The following is a 19,163-nucleotide window of genomic DNA, read 5'->3' on the forward strand; positions in this document are numbered from 1 at the left end:
TAGTTGGTCGTGCATAATAAATAACTAACAAAACAACAACAATATACAGAATACACGTAAAAAAAACCCAAACATAACACTGAATACAAAATACAGGCGCTAACAAATTACAGAAGGGATGACACAACATTACAAGCGCAAACTCTTATACTGGGAAATTAATTTTGGAACCTTCGAAGAGTATACAGAATGTTTCTTCAGCTGCTGGGGCTGATTAGGACGTTAGACTGTTGAACCCAAGAATGCGGGATCAAATCTTCGCCGGGGAAGCCGCGTTTCGATGGAGGCGAAAAGCAAACTGATTGTGCGATGTCAGTGCAAGTTAATACATCAGTAATACGGCGCATGTGCGCTCATGTTTGTAAATGGAGTAGCTTTCCAATAAAATCTTCATTTGCTAGTCAGCGCTGGTCCCATCTTCTCTTCTATCTTGTCTCCGTTGTTGCACTCTTTTTTTTTTTTGTTTGATTAACGTTAATACATCCCCAGGTGGTCGATATTTCCGGAGCCCGCATAGCCTTAGTCGCTTTGGAACGTTAAGTTCTGTGAACCAAACCAAATCAAGTGGCGTGGTTCCGCCTCCAGTACTGCTCCCTGACATGAAGCGATGCGAGGGCTACTTCTGCATGACTATTAATGCGAAAGCTTTACTTGGCTATCTTCACTGATTTCTGACCGCAGACCGCGCTCGAACACCGCGTCCGCAGACCGCGCGGTCCGCAGAACGTGTCCGCAAAATTGTGTCCGCAGCAGTTGGGAGTAATTAAGAAGTGATTGAGGTTAATAAGGGGTGTCAATCGATAGAGAGTGACGTAATGTTTTGCCCAAAAAATAAATAGGCCAATAATTTAATTAGGTAAATAATTAGAGGCATAACACGCAAAATCGTGTCCGCAGCAGTTGTGAGTAATTGAGAAGTGGCAGAGGTTAATGAGGGATGTCAATTGGTCGAGGGTGACGTAATGTTGTGTCTGAAAGAATAATTAGGCCAATCAGTTAATTAGGTAAATACTTAGAGGCAAAAATGTAAAAGTAAAGGCGAAGATGGTCTCATTAGCCAATGGCTTGGCGCCACATTTAAATATCATCATCATGAGCCTGACTATACCACTGCAGGGCGAAGGCCTCTTCCATATTTCTCCACATAACCCGGTTCTGTGCTAGCTGCATCCACTTGGCCCACACGCTCGCCCAATGTCCATATACTTGTCACACGAACCACTTCGTGTATATTTACGAGCACTTACAAGACACCGTTTTCACCCACTCAGCAAGATTCTGGATGAGAGGCCGGACTGCAGTTTTACAAGTGCTCTCCATATCGTCCCACCCAACCACCATGGACGATGGATAAACCTTTGGTTCACCTTCGTATTCCCGGAATACTAAATAAATCAATGGTACCAATTAGTGGACTCAAACAACTTACTCTGGCACACATCTGGTCAGAATATCCCAATTATATTCACGTATACACCGATGGATCTGTGACAGCACAGGCATCCGCTGCAGCAGTGGTCATACCAGCTCAGAAAACGACTCTGCATTTCCTTTTGGGACATACCTCTACATCAACCGCTGCCGAACTTGTAGCCATTCGGGAATCTATTCGCTATATATGTGGGGAACCACCTCAAAAATGGTGTATATTCACGGACTCGAAGACTGCATTACAAATTTTGGAAAACTTCTTACGCCACACTGCCTATCAGTCCCTGGCACTAAACATTATGGAGCTCATCACATCTGCCCAGCTGCAAGGCCACATGATAATGTTTCAATGGATTCCTGCCCACTGCGGCCTCCATGGGAATGAGCAGGCCGATGTTGAAGCGAAAAGCGCACTCATCAATGGCTTCCAAACAGCTGTGCCTTTTTCAAGAGCGGATACGACGTGTCTTCTAAAGAGTTATATGAATATTGCTACAGCAGCTTACTTGGCTCAACCAGACGCCCGCCACATCCGTCTAAGAAGGCTCGATCTAACATTTAAATTTAATGTTCCGCGTAATATTCCGCGTCATCAGACATGCTTGATACATCGACTTCGTTTAAACGTGGCTTTCACGCGCAAGTACTTACATTTAATTGGACAGATGGACTCACCGGAATGTTCAACTTGTGGCATCCCAGAGACTGTGGACCAGGTATTATTGGAGTGCCCAGAGTATGCGAACGAAAGAAATGTGCTAGCTGCTTCCTTGAAGCGTTTAGACAAGAGGCCTCTGTAGGAGGAACTGCTGCTGGGCGCTTGGCAGGACAAGGGGAAGGGTGTCCAGGCAGTGCGCGCTCTTTGCCGTTATTTGAGCGCCAGCGGACTTGATTCACGTTTGTAAAGCAAGCTGCTGTGTCTGTATATATATTTCATATGCCTTCTCCCACATCGTCACCCATCATGACCTTCTTTCTTCTCTCCTTCCCCTTCCCCAGTGCAGAGTAGCAGGCCAGATTTTAATTATTCGGGCCAACCTCTCTGCCTTTTCCTTTCAATAAATCCATCTATCTATCTATTGACCCCTGCGAACTTCTTAATCTCATCCGCCCACCTAATTTTCTGCCGCCCCCTGCTACGCTTTCCTTCCTTCGGAATCCAGTCTGTTACCCTAAGCGACCATCGGTTATCCTCTCTTCGCACTACATGGCCTGCTCATGCCCATTTCTTCTTCTTGAATTTCACTAGAATGTCAGTAACTTGAGGTATTTCTCTGAACCACTCTGCACGCTTCCTCCCTCTTAGCGTTACCCCTACCATTTTTCGTTCCGTAGCCCTCTGCGTTGGCCTCAACTTAAGTAGACCCTTTTGGTTAGCTTCCACGTTTCAGCCCCATAAGTGAGTATATCAAATATACTCACCAAATATACCATTTAAATATATCAAATACTAAAATAGTCAATTAAATCAGTCAATTAAGGTGACGTCACGCAACCGGAAGTAGAGCCGAAAAAGGGCATAGAGAGGGATTGACGCGCAATTTGAGAGTGCCAAAGACTAAAACAGGTAAAGAAGTAGTGAATTAATGTGACGTAGAGGATGTGACGTCACGCAACCGGAAGTAGAGCTGAAAAGGGCCTAAAAAGAGATTGGAGCGCAATTCGAAAGTACCAAAGACTAAAATGAGTAAACAAGAAGTGAATTAAGCAACTAGAAGCAACCAGAAGCAACGAGCAGCACCATCCGGGCTTTTGCATTACTCCAATGCAGATTCTGCAGTGCTGTTTATTATTTTTTTTCGTACAAGTATATTGTAACATCGGCGAGCCAAGTAGACATTTTATTAACAATAACGAAAACAAAACAAAAAAAGTAGCTGCAGTTATTAATTGTGATTTAGGCCATCCAGCCCCTGCAATCATCCTAGGGAGGGATGCAATTTCCTTCCCATTTTTGTTCTATGGCCCACCCAGATCACCTGCCCTCATGGCCACTCTAAGCTAAAAGCGGGTGAAGTTGAATTAACCGCAGTACTTCGTCATCGTGGCGAACAGTTAATCCGCCACGAAGTTAATGGTGGCTGATTCCTCTGTATGTAGTCTCTTCAGGATTGGTAGCCTTCTCTAACAGGTCTACGTGCTGCAGTGCAGTTAAGCCCCAAAAATGATGAACTCCCACATCCTTTTTACTGCTATAGAATTTTATTTCAGCTCCACTGCAAGCTAGAGGGAGGAAACGAGAAAGGCTGCCGCGTTTTGATAGAGGCAAAACGCGGGGGCGACCGTGTACTATGCGATGCCAGAGCGCATTAAAGAACCCCTCGTTGTCGAAATTTTCGCAGCACTCCACTACTGTGTTCTCCGTATCCGATGTCGCTTACACATTAAAGTTTATAATTGGGACATTAAACTTTAAACGCGAACTATTGCTGTGGTATAGCAGCTAGCTCCAAAGAAGACTTACTCATATGCCCTTTTTGTTCCCAGAGTCTCAGACCACACGGCCACATGTGCTCTCTCAGCCCATATGTGGTGAGAGGGCTATAACTACAGCGCTTCGCCCTTGGAATAGTCTACAGAGAGAGTAATTGCATGCGACTGATGAGTTATTTCTTTTGGGACAACGTCTAGCCTTTGATGGCCAATAATTTCTAGTCATTAACGGGACTATAATGCCTACACCACTTAGGGTGTAGAATGAGGCACATTCTCTGCATCACCCTCCATCCGGGACCACATATAATTATTGCTCTGACCCTCCAGCGCATAGTCGCTTTTAGGAAATTGAGGGAGTCTCTGACGACATACTGCGACATCCTGGTGCCGTTTGCCTGGTAGCAAGTTTTCCTTACGGGTATCTCTCCAAAAATATCTCGTAGATTAATAAAGACTGCCGGAAGCCTAATATTCCAGCTTCACACTTGAAAGCGCCGTGGCAGCGGCTGTCTACGTGGTGTACCGCTCTCCTGCTCGGTAGGATTAGACAGGTGCAGCGCGGCGTTTTTAATTAGTCGAGACGTTCCTCGTCTCTCCACCGCCTGCGTTCACGCCTCCGTGGTTTTGCACACAGTTCGCGCGTAACTGAAGCTAACGGCTCGTAAAGACGACGATGGGTTCTGTAGGGTTCCGTAGTGCGCATGCGCGCCTCGGTACATAAGCGTAGAAGATTGCGCTGCAGCAAGAGAGAGAGAGAGAGAGAGAGAGAGAGAGAGAGAGAGAGAGAGAGAGAGAGAGAGCAGTCAGCGTAGGAAACGGGGCAACCGCCAATTCCACCGGTACGACAGCAGTGTAAAAGTGTTGTTCCTGGTGCTGCTGCTTGCAGCTAAGCTTGTAGCGGCGCTGTCGGTTTATAAAATGATGTTCTTGTGCGGGGAGTCCAGGTGGAAACGCTGACCTCGGCTGTTTTTCCTCTCGCATTTTTTTTTTCTTATCGCTGGTGGAAAATTGGAGGAGTTGGTCTGGGCTTCCAGAATTTAGAGTCCCCAGGGAGTTAGAAGGCGGAATTTGAAATGTGGTTAGAGAAAATGAAAAAAAAAAAGGGGAAATATTTCCCTTTTTTTTTCTTCTATATACTGGGCAGAGGGAAGTTGTGCAAGGAAACTGGGATAAAGGTATAGGGATGGGAAGGCCGAACAGCGTATCGGAAAAGGAGTACCGAAAATGCTGCGTCGTAGTGCTGAGGAGCAGTGGACCACGGAAAGACGGTCAAAATGAGCAATATACAAAGTTAAGGATGGTAGAACAAAAACAATATGGGAGGGAGTGAGCAGAGGAGAGGCAGATACGAAAGACAAAGAGATCGCCTTACTCGAGGAACAAAGCATTCTCAGAAGATGGGAAGGGCGCAGGAAGAAGACCGGTCGAAATGTAAGACAAGGAGTGAACGCCGAGTACAATTAAGATGAAAAAGTGGGTAAGAAGCGAAAATAGAAAAATAAAAGGGGGGAGGGGAGAAATTAAGGTTGACTGGAGAAGAAAAAGGAGGTTGTAAAAGCAGCATAACAGAAAGTTTGAAGGAAAAGTTCTTTTGGAAAAGGTTAGATAAGACGATAGAGCCACCCCTGTCCCTCTTCCCTTCCCTTCAACGCAAACGCACTCACCTCCTGAGCCAGAAACTGCAACAAGCGGCCATCTCTTTTGCTGCTGCTGCTGCTGTGGGTGCTTCTGGCTTCCGGGGTCTCTTTCCGTGCGCGGGGATAAATTAGATCCGTTCTCGATTCGACGGCATCGGCGATGGTGGTGCGAGCACTCCTGTCTCTCTCTCTCTCTCTCTCTCTCTCTCTCTCTTTCACTCTGCGTGCCGCTGTGCTTCCCCACCGAGGCTTGACAAGCCCGTCTACGGAGAGAAGAAAGGAGAGGTGCGAGTGCTAATCGCCTTAGCAAAACTGGACAGCGGAGGGGGGATGTCCGCTGATGTAAAGAGCGAAGAGATGAAGAAAGCTTGAAAGAAATTGTAACGGAATTATAGTTTCTCTCGCCTTTGTAATTGAATCGCGTCGCGAATGCGTTCGTCCCTTGGCCGCAAATTAAGACGCATGTAGGGCGGCGTCGAGCCGCTGTTTCTTTTATGCGGACCTTTCGCTCCATCTCTTTTTCACTCTCTGCTTTAGTTGTCTTAGTCACCTGCGCTTCGCGTCTTTCGTTCTGTCTGGTCTGGTCGTCAGAGCTTTCATCCTGAAATCGAATTGAGAGCGCAGGTGTTAAGTTGGAGGGGAGGGGGGGGGGGGGGGGGGTGTTCAATCCCAAGAAATGGGGAAGGAAGTGTGTGGCGGCCATCTCGGGCTCACACCACCCCGGCAGACTTCGTTTTCCGTCACCCTGAAGAAGTCGGTTCCCCAGCCTCGCACGGTTCGTGTCACAGAGGCTTTTGCGCCGGCGGTGCGTACTGGTCTGTTTGAAGAGAATTGCGGCGCGATTTTAGTGCCGTGACGCGATGAAAGATGGCGTTTGTGTGGCAAGGCAGACAATTTGCTCAGGGGGAGTTCGAAGACAACGGAGGTTTCCCTCCCTCCTGTCGCTGGTGTCTGCAGAGACATATGCGAAATGGTGGAGTATGAAGACGCACTTTAGCCTGAGTTTAAAGACAGCAGTATTTCTTTCATTTTCTTTTCCTTCTTCTTCTTCTTCTTCCTTGATATTTGGCACATACCCACGAAGGGGGATTGGCCACGGTTCAGTGTGGACTGCCAAATGTCCTACACGAACTGAATTCGTGTAATAAAGTAATTGACAACTAAACAAAAACAAAAGATTTAAGATCACAAAAGTTATTGAATGAAAAAATATGAAGCAAAAATTTGGAATTTTGTAAATTTGGAATGCAATTAGCAAGGGAATCTGTCCGTAGCTGCCTGCAGCCAGCGATAACTATATAGGGAATAGGGGGCTCGCTCCGAAGTCATAAAAGCCACCGGCGGCGTATATTTTATGACGGTAGATGCGGCGTTCACGCTCTTCAAAACGCAGACGTATGTGTAGGGTACGCTAATAGAAACACTTTGAACGGCGAGTCCTGTTCAGAAATTTCATAGGCAATTTGTAGGCCATCTGCTGGCGATAGCTCAGTGGTTAGGGCACTCGACTGATGAACCCAAGGACGCGGGATCGAATCCCGGCCATGGCGTACGCTTTTCGATAGAGGCGAAAATCAAGGCGCCTGTGTGCTGTGCAATGTCAGTGCACGTTAAAAGAACCCAAAGAGGTTGAAATTTCCGGAGTCCTTCATTACGGCATCACTCATAGCCCGAGTTGGTCTGGGCCGTTCAATTCTATAAAGTAAACATATAATACCGGGTGTCCCAGCTAAATGCAACTAAGATTTTAAAACCTGCTGTCAGCCCTAGCCCCAGTCAAGCCAACTAAGAGCTGTTCAGAGTCGCCTTTGCTGATCTGCACTATTTTTTCGTTCACCAAATTTAATTAATTAGTAAAGACCAATTAGCTGTGTTTTTAATTGGCATGATAGAAGAAAGGGTCAGTGCGAAAGCTGTAGATTTCGGAAACGAGTAGCTACATCTTTCCGATAGGATAGCATTTACGTAAAGTGATTTTATTACCTGTCGAAAACGAGACATGGCGCGATAAAAGAAAGCTTCCTCGTGACAGCGGCGCCTTTTTAAAAAGAAGCGTCCGAGATAACGAAGTTCGCTTTTCTCTGCAGAGATCTCTCCGGTGAAACTGGTTGTACGCACTTGGCGAGCGATTTAAGATAACAGCTGGTCACGTGACAGCCTTTTTTGAAGGCCTATAAATAGAGCTACGTAAGTCGTAGCGTAGGTAGCCATTTTTTGAGGTAATAAATAACTTTTGCATTGACACCGATCTTTAAGGCAATAATTAGAATTATTAATTAGCCTTGGAGAAAGACAAAATAGTACAGATTAGCATAGGCGAGTCTGAACACCTCTGAATTGCTTTCACCGTGTTTTTGATAACCTTGGTTACATTTAGCTGGGACATCCGGAATATGGTGCCGATACGGCAGGATATAGATAGAACCCTCCGTGCAGATATCCGCCGCGCCAGAACGCCTACAGAGCCAGAGTCAGTGCCGCAAGTAACACTTCGTTACATAAATATCAAGGCAGGATCAGACACTTCCATTTGCTTGACTACAATCTGCACCTTGTCGAGCTGCCCAGTTCTGTGCCATATTGGCACTGCATTTAAGTTCGGCATGATAGCATTGACTTCCTTCTAGCACTAGCCCGTGAAACCAGCGATTTTACTGAATATATTCGTAAGGGATGGCTCCCCGCCGCCGTGGTGTATTGATTGCTGGACGGGCAGCGGCTGGAGGCGATTGCAGTTGGCAGCATGGTCATAGCATTGCGGTACGTCTATATAGAAGCAACTGGGAAACAACAGCTTGATGGGCTAGTTGGTGCTGCATAATACCCAGAAATGTGGCGCAAAAAACACAAACACATGCGAGGAGACACAACACACGCGCACACTAGCAACTGTAATATGGATCTGAACACACACTTCCTCTTCGCCACTCCTCTTCTTCTACACCCAAGTACATCTTCTCATCATCCTCTTCTTTGCCTATCTCCTTGGAAAAAAAGAGGATGATGAGAAGATGTACTTGGGTGTAGAAGAAGAGGAGTGGTGAAGAGGAAGTGTGTGTTCAGATCCATATTACAGTTGCTAGTGTGCGCGTGTGTTGTGTCTCTTCGCATGTGTTTGTGTTTGTTGCGCCACATTTCTGGGTATGATGCAACTGGGGAACTCTGCCTTAGGCTAGTTTTGTTACGGCGTAATTTTTCGAGGTTCCCAAAGGCGGCTTGTTTTTTGGCAGCGCGTGAAGCCATGGCGTAGGCACTTGTGACTGTCGCACATGCACATATTTGACTCAGTGCAGATTAGCACACGTTGCGCTCAATAGCGCTGCTAATCTAGAGTGCCTCAGGAAGGTCGAAAAAGGGGGTTCACTGATGACAGTGTGCACGTATCAGTTTCCTCATCATGGTATGAAAACACCTGCTGCCTATGTGCACACAGCCTTATGAGTGTTTAAGCTGAAAATCTGGCGTCGGCTTTGGTGTCGGCTTTGGCATCGGCGTTGTGAGCGAGAACTCACATGCATGGCACTGGCAGGTGGTAGCTGGCATGGTCGATATCAGGAAGTTTGGAGGGGCTGCCAACTTATGTTGCTCACTACACGAGAGTGGGAAGGTGAAATAAAAACCAACCTTCTAGTGCTTTTGGACGTCCAGTCAGGCACGTTACCCCTAGGATACACGGGCATGTTCGTAGTGCCTCGTTAAAACGAGGATTTACATGTTAGGTGGTACCCTGTGCTATCGCTTCATACCTGGATGTTGTTGACTTTAGACGATCATATGTAAAAAAGGAGATCGAAGCACGCATTTACTATTATCAGCTTGTGTTAATTATCCCGATAATGTGATTCGTAGTCCCAGACATATTACAAAAAAACGCTTCCGTGAACAAACTTTCCTCAGGTCTTTATACCTATCGAAAATAAGAAATGAAGTTATACTCATGTTAGCGCATGTCATTGAGGCGTTCACGTAAAAATTCCACCACATCTGCTGTACGGAATGCGTGCGAGAATTCGAAGGCCCAAATCGTGCTGCGTAAATATTTTTGCTGCATTTTTACGCATATAGTTAGCGTCTTGCAGCGATACTTATAGGCATGACGTTTGCGGAGGTTCCATTAGCGGATCTCCATATGCATTTACTCTGTTTATTATGGGGGCTGCCACTACGGACTCGTTATCAGATAAGGAAACAACTTCATTGCGACGAGTAGAAGTGTTTGTCTCTAGGAGATCGGTGGATATGAGTGAGTGAGTGAGATCAGAGAAAACTTTTTTTTTTTGTCCACTTGTTGCTTATCCTAGCTGCCCTGGGCATGAAAGGAGCAGGTGGTAGAGGGGAAGGGAGAGAGGCAGGAAGGAAGGGAAGGCACTAAAGAAAGCATTTCTAAAGCCTTATATAGAAAAAAAGAAATGAAGGAAAAGGCTTTTAGGGTTGACGCCTGGCTACAGCTGAGGTGGGGAATCGGACTGCGCTCTCGCCCGCATGGGTTAGGCAGCCTGTTGTCCACCGGGTGTACCACCGGTTCGCGGAGGAGTGCGATCAGAGCTCGCTGGAATTCGATGGCATTCTCTTGCGGCAAAGTAGGTTTCTGACAAGCCATTAACGAGGGCTTTGGACCTGTTGAAAGGTAGTCATGTCCCTCGCTCGAACGTCACGGAACAGAGGGTAGCTCCGGCTCTGGGAGGATCGAGGTCTGCCAAAGCTATTCGCTTTTCCATATTTAATGTTTGTTGCAAAACTGCGCACAGGAAGCTGCGAGAAGTAGCTCTTAAGTGAATTCGGCCTTGATACCTAAGGCCATTAGGTGAGGCATTTATGTTGAACTCAACTGAATTTGGATGATGATGCTGATGACGTGCGTGAGCTTAAGCAGTGCGGTCACATGGAGCGTGCGTCCCTAGCGTCGCTGCACTTCGTGTGTGTGCGTGTGCGTCCGCAGCGACCCCGGCGACTAGCCTGCTGCGCGACTTCCTCACCAGCGCAGGCGAGAAAAGGCGGCAAGAGGAGGAGAGGGCAGAGGAGGATGAGGAGCGGTACGAACAGTGCACGCGCGCTGACCTCTGGCGCTCGCGTCCCGTCTCGTCAACATCGTCATTCCTTGTGACTTGGGGTGACGACCAGGCGAGGGCCGCCGCCTGGCAGCCGCCTCCACCACCACCTCAACCACCGCTACTACCTACACCGCCTCCGGTGGTCTTGGACCCCATGTCCGGACTCGGCCGGTGGAGAGACAGGGGTCTCCTACCAACGCCACTGCGGCCGGTGCGAACGGTGGTGCAAGGTCACTACAGGTAAGCATGCCTGCTGAAGACTGTGTTCTAGGGTGCCCGCTTCGTTGTTAGTTGTACTTGCTTAACCTTCCTTGTGCACTGCTGCGTTTGGCCAAATGTGGTACTCTGGCCTCGCTAGCTCTTCTCATAGCCTCAGGGTTAAGGTGGCCGTCACTATTACATATATGTTTATCGTAAATTTTGAATATGAAGTAAGTACCGCAGTACGGCAGTTTTCGTGTGCTGGACACCGCGAGGTGTGTTCCAATACCACAGGTCGGGGCGTGAGGAGGCGGACCAGCCGGCCTTGCCGCGGCCTTCACAGCGGCCCTGGTCGTCGGAGGAACGTTCGACCTCGTGGCCCGACTGCCGACGACCTCCTCCTCCTCCTCAGCGGACACATCCCCATGAGGCCCTGCCTTGGCTGCGTACATGCGTAAGTGCATCCTTTTTTTCCCTATGGAGTAGTTTGGGAGCTCCTTAGGTGTAGCAATACATTTAGTTTAAAGGCAGGAAATAATCACTAGCACCAACCTTAGCGATGCTACGCGGCTACCAAAGAAAGCTGTGCAGCTTGCTGGAAAAGGTCGCGTTTGAAGGTCGTATTGGACTTAAATCGGAGGGGTTCCGAGGTAGGTCGTAAATTATGAATTCTTACTATCGTTACAATTAGTTCAATTTTAGGGTGTACTCAAGTACATTTAACTAACGGCATTTTCCAGTTTGACTTGCCGATCCGGAGAACGAGGCTTCGTCCTGCTAACTGAAATCCGTCCTGGCTGTCTTATGGCGATTAACACTGGTCGATTGGAGCCGGGCGCTCGAACCCGAACAGAGCGACCTAAACCGCTACAGAGTGAATCACCATTGGTCGACCAGCGGAGCGTGCAGAGTGCGCGGCGAAAGTAATGCTGAGCCAGTTCCGCTAGTTGAAGTCGCATCCCAGCGCCGAAATTGTTCCGGTTGATAAATAAGCCGGAGTGCGGCCCTATGCAACTTGCTTTCGCATAATTTTAACGCTCTAGTTGTTTTTCAATAGGCGCATTTCGAAATATTAGCGAAAAAAAAGAAAGAGAAAACGGTGGTGTCCAGTGTCCTCTGCCGATATCTTTGAAACCGCTAAAAACAGCCAAAAAATTCCGCAAATGACATCACCGGCTAGAACTTCCGGCGAGATCTGACTCTGGTCGGTGGATCGAGTTAGAGCACCCCGAGTTGCTCCAGACGACCAGCGGAATGCCAATCCAGTGTTCCCATATCAGCAATCTTTGCGTAGACTCGGCCAGTCGAGTGATTATTGGAAACATGCTCGGCGACCTGATAGAAATGGCTGCAATCCACTGTGCCAAAAGTCGCACTTTTAGAATCCGTATGCAACCTGTGTAGTAAAGGCGTCCGCATATTGCTTCGTGCTTACCCGAAAGTCGTCCAGTTTACATCAAGAGGGCTTCTAGTTGGCCTAGTTTGTGACTGGCATGTTCAAACATCGTTGCGCTTAAGACAAACCGACGTAAAGAACGATCGCAACGATGTTTGAACATGTCCAGTTTACTTCCGCTTATACGTCTGCTGCAGAGTATTTTCTCTTAAAGGGAAGCTGGAACACCCTTTTGAGCGTTATATAGGAGGTGAAAGCACCATAACTTGGTTGAGTTTAGCAAGTGGTATCTGCGCTACCATTTAAGGATATGCGAACTTAATCGTCCATTAAAGTCGTGACGATTGCTCGGCTTCTTGTTACAGCAGCAAAGCGTCATAGTTTTTTGACGTTTCAGACTCTTATTTCGCCCTCACCCGTCTGTGCATCGTTCGATCGCGCCAAACAGCGTTTCGTGGCCTTTACCTTCGGGGGCGTTGGTTTTCCTAGTGAGTGCCAATGTTTCTTTGTTGGAAATGAACCGCCTCTCCCGATGATATGTTCCATAGCTCACCCTTAAGAAAATATGCACTGTGTGTCTTTAGAAACTTCAGTGACTTTATACATTGGACTCATTTGTGTCTTATGACTTTCTTGTGAGCTTGCTTATACGTTCCTAATGGCATTCCAAACCATATCGGCCACCGTGAGTCTAGTCTGTTCCTAATGCATGCTTTTCTGATGGCAGGCTAATGAGATGCTTGGTGTCATGACAGAGCTTATGCATTTGATGCGGCGAAGGTCTCCCAGGCACAGCTCCGCTTTATGAGAAGCACAGGCCTAATCGAAAGACTATGAGTCTGCTATGGCATGACTGTAACGTGATGTGATGTGGCGTGTCTGTTATGTGACTGTATTAACTTCAACTATCCTTCTCTCACAACTTTTATATCCACTCATCCCCTTCCCCCAGTGCAGGGTAGCAAACCGGTTGCTTTTACTGGTTAACCTCCCTGCCTTTCCTCCTCATCTTCCTCCTCCTCCTTATGCATTTTAATCCTCTATGCTCACCAGTGGCCATCATGATGTCCAGCGACAAGACAAGGGACAGACACAAACGCTTGTGTATGTCCCTTGTCATGTTGCTGCACCATGGAGCATGACGTACACCGACTAGTCCTCACACTGTTAACTTATGTCTCTCGTGCTCCGTGCTCGTCGCTGCGCGCAGCGAAGTCTGAATGCCGTAGTAGCTTTATCCAGGAAAATAATATAGCTCAGTGTATGTGCGGGGCACAGTGTATGTCTTTCGTTGTTCGACACCTTTTGTCTCGTTGCTTGCGCTGTTCCATCACCGCACAGAATCATCTCGCCCACCATATTGCTCGTCTAAATATAGCTCCTGCGGACCAACACAGATCTGTGACGTGAGCAAGATGTGGTGGCGCTGCGTTCGCCAGGCTGTGCCGACGGAGCGTGAAAAGTGGGCCTAGCTTCCATAGGAAGTCAAAGCAGCTTTATAATTTCACAGCGCGCCTATAATGTCTTTAGGTGCATAGTAACCATGGACATAATAATAATGCCTCTAGGTACATAATAACCATAAACATAATAGAATAGATTGTTAAAGTAAGAAATTTTACCATAGATATTTATAAAATACCGCGAAACGTAGGGGGGTACAAGCCGGGAGCAGGCCCCATAAAACACGTGCAGAGAAAACTTACCAAAATAATTCTGCGGTACAGGTGAGCATCAATAAATGCGGGCGATGGCTAAATGTTAGCCATTGATTTGAAGACAAAGTGCTGGCCACGTCATTTTAAAGTCAATCTATTCTTCAAATACTTCGATAAATGTGTATAAAAGTACAGCATACCATTCTAAAGCTCATTATCCGTTCGGTGCTTTTCGCATCGCGATAGCTTCTCGTCCTGTTCGACGTGCTGCAACACAAGCTACATTCCCTCTTGAATACTGCCACTCAATTAACACGAACTTTTAAAGCTCTAAGCAGTCCTCACTCACCGCGAAATATCCAACCGCGCGCAGCAGCAGGCGATCAAAATCCCCGGTTGCTTGTAAATACGGTGTTAGTCTGTAAGCTGGAAGAGTTATAATGGTATTACACGTAAATCAGTAGGGAAGGCACCGCATGTGCAAAATGAATAAGATAACAAGTTTTAGTGTTTGATTTTCTAAGTGTTGGATATATTGAAGGCTCATTGTGTTGGTGTTATCTCATGGTGCAAAACCGCATTAAGGGGGTCAATACACGTTACGGAAATTAAAAGCGTGTTTGTTTAAAGGCCGTGTTCCGAATACAACTATCCTAGAAACATACATTTCAGGCAGCTGAAGTTTAAGTCCAGAATTGAGGCCTACTAGCTGGAAGGAGCATAACTCATTGTTGGGGGAGCAAAATGTTGATCTGTAGCGGAACTCAAGCTGACCTATCAGTAGTTCGTTGAGGGCTGTGGAGTAACATGAAGGTAGTGGTTTTGCGATTGCTCGTGCAGCAAGCATACCATTTATATAAATCCGAGTTAAACTGATTGGTCAATGTGTTTAATCATTGGCTTCTTTGGTATATGTGTCGTCTGCGTATAACGAAATGTGACAAAACCTGAAATTTGGTTGGATCATTGAAGTGCAAGGATAATTCAAATAAAAACTTTAATTATTTATGACGAAATAAATAAAAATAAAAAAAGATACAGGGGTGCACTTAAATCTCCTTACGCGCGAAAATGCGAAAGCATTGCAAGTTCCATGCCTTTTTCCGTTATCAGCTCGTTCTGCGTTTCGTTGTTTAGATGGACCTCTTCTAGCTGCTACTAGCACAAGACCTTCCTAAAGAAATCAACGTATTTTCTATCCTATCTTATCCTATTGTTGTTTAGTACCGTACCATCAAATGTCACTATGTTATCACTAACTATGTATCTATGTGTAATCTGATGCCATATAATTACCTTTAATGTGACCTAAATCGCCATTAGTTACGTTTATTATCTACCTTATCTTGTTGTCATTATATTGTTAAGTATCGCTATCATATCACTAGCTGCAATCTGATGATGCAATATGATTACGTTTAGTGCGTGTTGACCTAAATTTCAGTTGTTACTTCACTACTCTTACGTTGCATTGAGTTGTATTGCTGTGGTTCATCTCAGTATCATTTATGATCAACTCTTACCTGGTTATCATTAGTTATCGTCCTTATTTCCTGTACATACCTCGTGGTCACACACTGAAGGCACGCCACCCATGAGCCAGGAAATGCTTTAATTATGCATGCGTTACTTTTCGGCACAGTCCCATTGACTTTAATAGCACGTGCTCCACTGCTTCAGGAGTGCACGAATACCTCGCTAGAAAAATTATTTTGTTGGCCACACCTGCACCGTCGTTTTCATTTCTTCGCGCTTTAAATGCTTGCTTCCTGTCGCTTCCGTCCGAACCCGGGAAACGCACTTGGGGGAGATCATCATCATCATCATCATCATCATCATCATCATCATCATCATCATCATCATCATCATCATCATCATCATCATCATCATAATCATAATCAGCCTGACTATACCCACTGCAGGGCGAATGCCTCTCCCATATTTCTCCAATTAACCCGGTTTTGTGCTAGCTGCATTCACTTGACCCCTGCGAACTTCTTAACCTCATCTGCCCACCTAACTTTCTGCCGCCCCCTGCTATGCTTTCTATTCCTTGGAATCCAGTTTGTTACCCTCAGCGATCATCGGTTATTCTCTCTTCGCACTACATGTCCTGCCCATGCCCATTTCTTCTTCTTAATTTCCACTAGAATGTCGGTAACTTGAGTTATTTCTCTGACCCACTCTGCACGCTTCCTATCTTTTAATGTTACCCCTACTATTTTTCGTTCCATAGCCCTCTGGGTTGTCTTCAACTTAAGTAGGACTCTCTTGGTTAGCCTCCACGTTTAGCCGTGGTTAGCCTCCACGGGAGATCAGAATCTGTTGAATGTGAAAAACGTCTAATATTCTTTTTTCTCCTGGCCGCCACAACCATTGAGCAGACAGTATGGAATCTCGCGTTGTCATGGTGTTTTGTGTAGACCTCGTCTTTTACTTCTGATATCAGTGCCGAAGTGATTGATTTACACGTATTCATATATGATGCTTTGATCAGAGTCGTTCCTTTTTCCATGTAGTATTCCAAAATTATCTCTCTTGCATCTACCTTCCTAAAGTAAGCGTGGCTTTTCAGTTGCGGAGATATTTCCGTCCACGTGACAAGGCCTATTTGAGAGCGTTCTGACAGGTGGCAGTTTGCAGTTGGCATGACCGAGAGCTGATTGCTCTGCGATGTGTGTATGTGCGACGTCGTGAGACCACGTGACACGACCAAGTTTTTCACGTGTCGAGAGCGGTGGTGGTAGAAGGGGCTTCCGCAAATGCTGAAAAACAGCAATAAAAGTGACTACGATCTCGTAGGACTGCAATGAAAGAAACGTTTTGGCAGTTTTAACGCAATCGACACGCCATGCTGCGGTGGCGCCACGAACTAGTATAAAGAGAATCATCGGCCCACGGAACCGTTTTGCGAATCCTTTATCTTAGAATTCAGACGTCACTATCGTAATTTTCCCCCGAAAATAATCGCGATTTTAACTTCATTGACGCTGCGCTGCGGCCGCGTCACGATCCCACCGACTGAAAACTAGCAAAGTATGAGCTTCGGGCCGTAATGTTGCGCAGTAAGCAGTTTAAGGCGAAAGTCTTTCTGGACTCACGCGCGCAGTGTACAGAAAGTGTGATCAGAAAACATCCCTCGCCATCACCACCACCAGTACCACAACCACCACCACCACCATCACCAGGAATAGAACCAATATCCCTCTGATTCCACACTGAGCGCGCAAAGCATACACTCTACGCCGGGTTCGTGAGAAACAGATCGTAATTCTCCATGTCAAGCATGAGGATTTTAGCAGCGATGAAAATGACGCCGAAGTTAGTGATAACCATGATGATGATAGTAGCGATGACAGTGCCGGTGCATTTAGTTGATAATGACAATGATAATAGCGATAGCTATGATGACAGTAGCAATGACAATGCAGTTAGTGATAATAAGAGCAATAAAATGACGGTGCATTTAGTTTATAATGATAATACTGATGACAATAACGATGCAATTAATGAAAACAGCCCTGTAGCACCCTTTTTTTGAACGTTCTCGATGGAGCATCATGACTTAAATAAAGCTCAAAAGAAATGCTGCGTACCTTTTTGTACGTTAATGACATAGAAAAGCTGGAAGAAAGAACTCCATTCCTTTCTATTCTCACTGTCAGCGTTCATGACGTTGACGGTCGTGTGGGGCGGAACTTTGCAGGGAGAGACCTTTTCTACCCGGCAGGCACTCGGTGCCGTTATAGCTTATTTTTATTTTAATTTCTCGTTGCTAGTCGATTTATTTGTCGCCTCGACGCGTTCGTAATGCTCGCGATGTTGTACCTCGCCCTTCCCCATGTGATAAGCAAATAATGTGCCAACATTTTCATATTTTTCTCTCGGCGTTTTATACTTTCGCGCCAGTTCGCCTTCATTCTAAACACTTGTTCTCATGGTCCACAAAATAAAGCGTCCAAGCGGAGACCAGAGAGGCTGTAGACACGCACATTTCAGGAAGTATAGGAGCTAGCGGGTAAAGCAAAAAATGTAACACGGTCAGGCAGGTTGAGTTAGCACGCTAACTCGTTGGTGAAGAGGTAGTTTGCGCACTAAACCTCCTAGTTAAATGCATGTAACCAGTTTCACGTCTAGAAATGTTTTTTGGCCGCCAAGTTAAAGCAGAATCAGCAGCCCGTATATACCTATGGTAGAGCAATAAAAGGAAGTCTTTTCGGCATCACTTATGCACCGAGGGACATTATGCCATTAGAGTGCAGCGAGAACAAATAAAAGAAAAATAGTCTATCTCACACCGCTACTGTATTGTACCAATACTTTTCTACCAGCATATTCTGCTGATATAGCTGCGGCGTTTCTGCCCCACTTGGGTCCAGCTATCGTGCCAACCAATCACATGCTGCGAGAAAACTATTTGAACCTGCATCGCAAGATCGATTGCCTTTACTTGAGGGATTTTGTAAGGATGTATGCTCCCGAAAATTACATAAAAGTTAAAATCTCGGGTTACACACTGTAGGAGCGTTTTGGAACAACGCTGCGCGTTCGATTTCCGAAGTGTGTGAGATGGCTAGCATAACCTACAGCTTCTGTGTGCTGCCAAAGTTAGCCTGACAAAATTAGCCGCTTCTGTTGCTTTGAAGAAACTATCTGAAGTCCCAAGAGCACGGATGTTGGCAATTGGTATACCCACCGAAGTAAAAGTTTGAGGGTCTCTTAGACGTCTCCTAAGAGGAGAACGGCGAAAGCCTACCCTTCCTCTCCTATCATTTACCTCTCGTCGCTAAGCATTTTTACCCCTTTCCAGTAAGTTGTGGCCATTCAAGTCGTTGTTGGTCGTTTCGTAGTCATTAGCAGTCATGATGAGTCATTCCCAGTCATTGTAGTCATTACCAGTCATAGCTAAGCATTTTTACTCATTTACAATCAGCGGCGGTCATTACAAGTCGTAGTTTACCGTATTGGTCATTACAAGTCACATTATTATTAATCTTAATTGTTAGCCTAGAATTACTCATTTATGTCCATTTATAACTTTTATTCATTACCTCAGCGCACAGGTGCGACGCACAGATTACGCACACAGCTTTTTGCTCTATAAGGCTAGAAAGGCTTTCGCCTTAGTAATTCTCCCCGATTTTGGCACAGAAGTAGGCGTGCTGACAGGTGCATCTCCAGTCGCTGTTACTATCACACCTTGGACATTCACGACACTAAGACTTTATCCAGTAGCTACACGTATCGTGCGTCTGCAGAGCTCGGTGACGCTTAGGTTGCTATAACGGAGAGTCCTGTCCCAGTTGCCATCACCTGCATGCCACGCAATCGCCAATAGGGCCATCGTCAGTAC

At 46.2% G+C, this 19,163-nt stretch overlaps 1 protein-coding gene across 5 annotated transcripts in view; it reads left to right on the top strand.

Moving 5' to 3' along the window:
- The window catches only part of LOC146182210 (uncharacterized), an 83,126-nt gene that overhangs the window by 52,052 nt on the left and 11,911 nt on the right, over positions 1-19,163 (top strand). For 4 of the 5 annotated variants that reach the window (XM_084577244.1, XM_084577245.1, XM_084577246.1 and 1 more), the window contains 2 exons: positions 10,444-10,795; positions 11,051-11,210. In XM_084577244.1, coding sequence (XP_084433370.1) covers positions 10,444-10,795; positions 11,051-11,210 — 512 coding nt within the window. The remainder of the gene's footprint in view (positions 1-10,443; positions 10,796-11,050; positions 11,211-19,163) is intronic. The other variant, XM_084577247.1, reaches the window with a different exon arrangement.

This window comes from Amblyomma maculatum, chromosome 8, assembly GCF_055883805.1.
Source record: "Amblyomma maculatum isolate TAMU_Amacu chromosome 8, ASM5588380v1, whole genome shotgun sequence".
In the NCBI taxonomy this organism is placed as follows: domain Eukaryota; kingdom Metazoa; phylum Arthropoda; class Arachnida; order Ixodida; family Ixodidae; genus Amblyomma; species Amblyomma maculatum.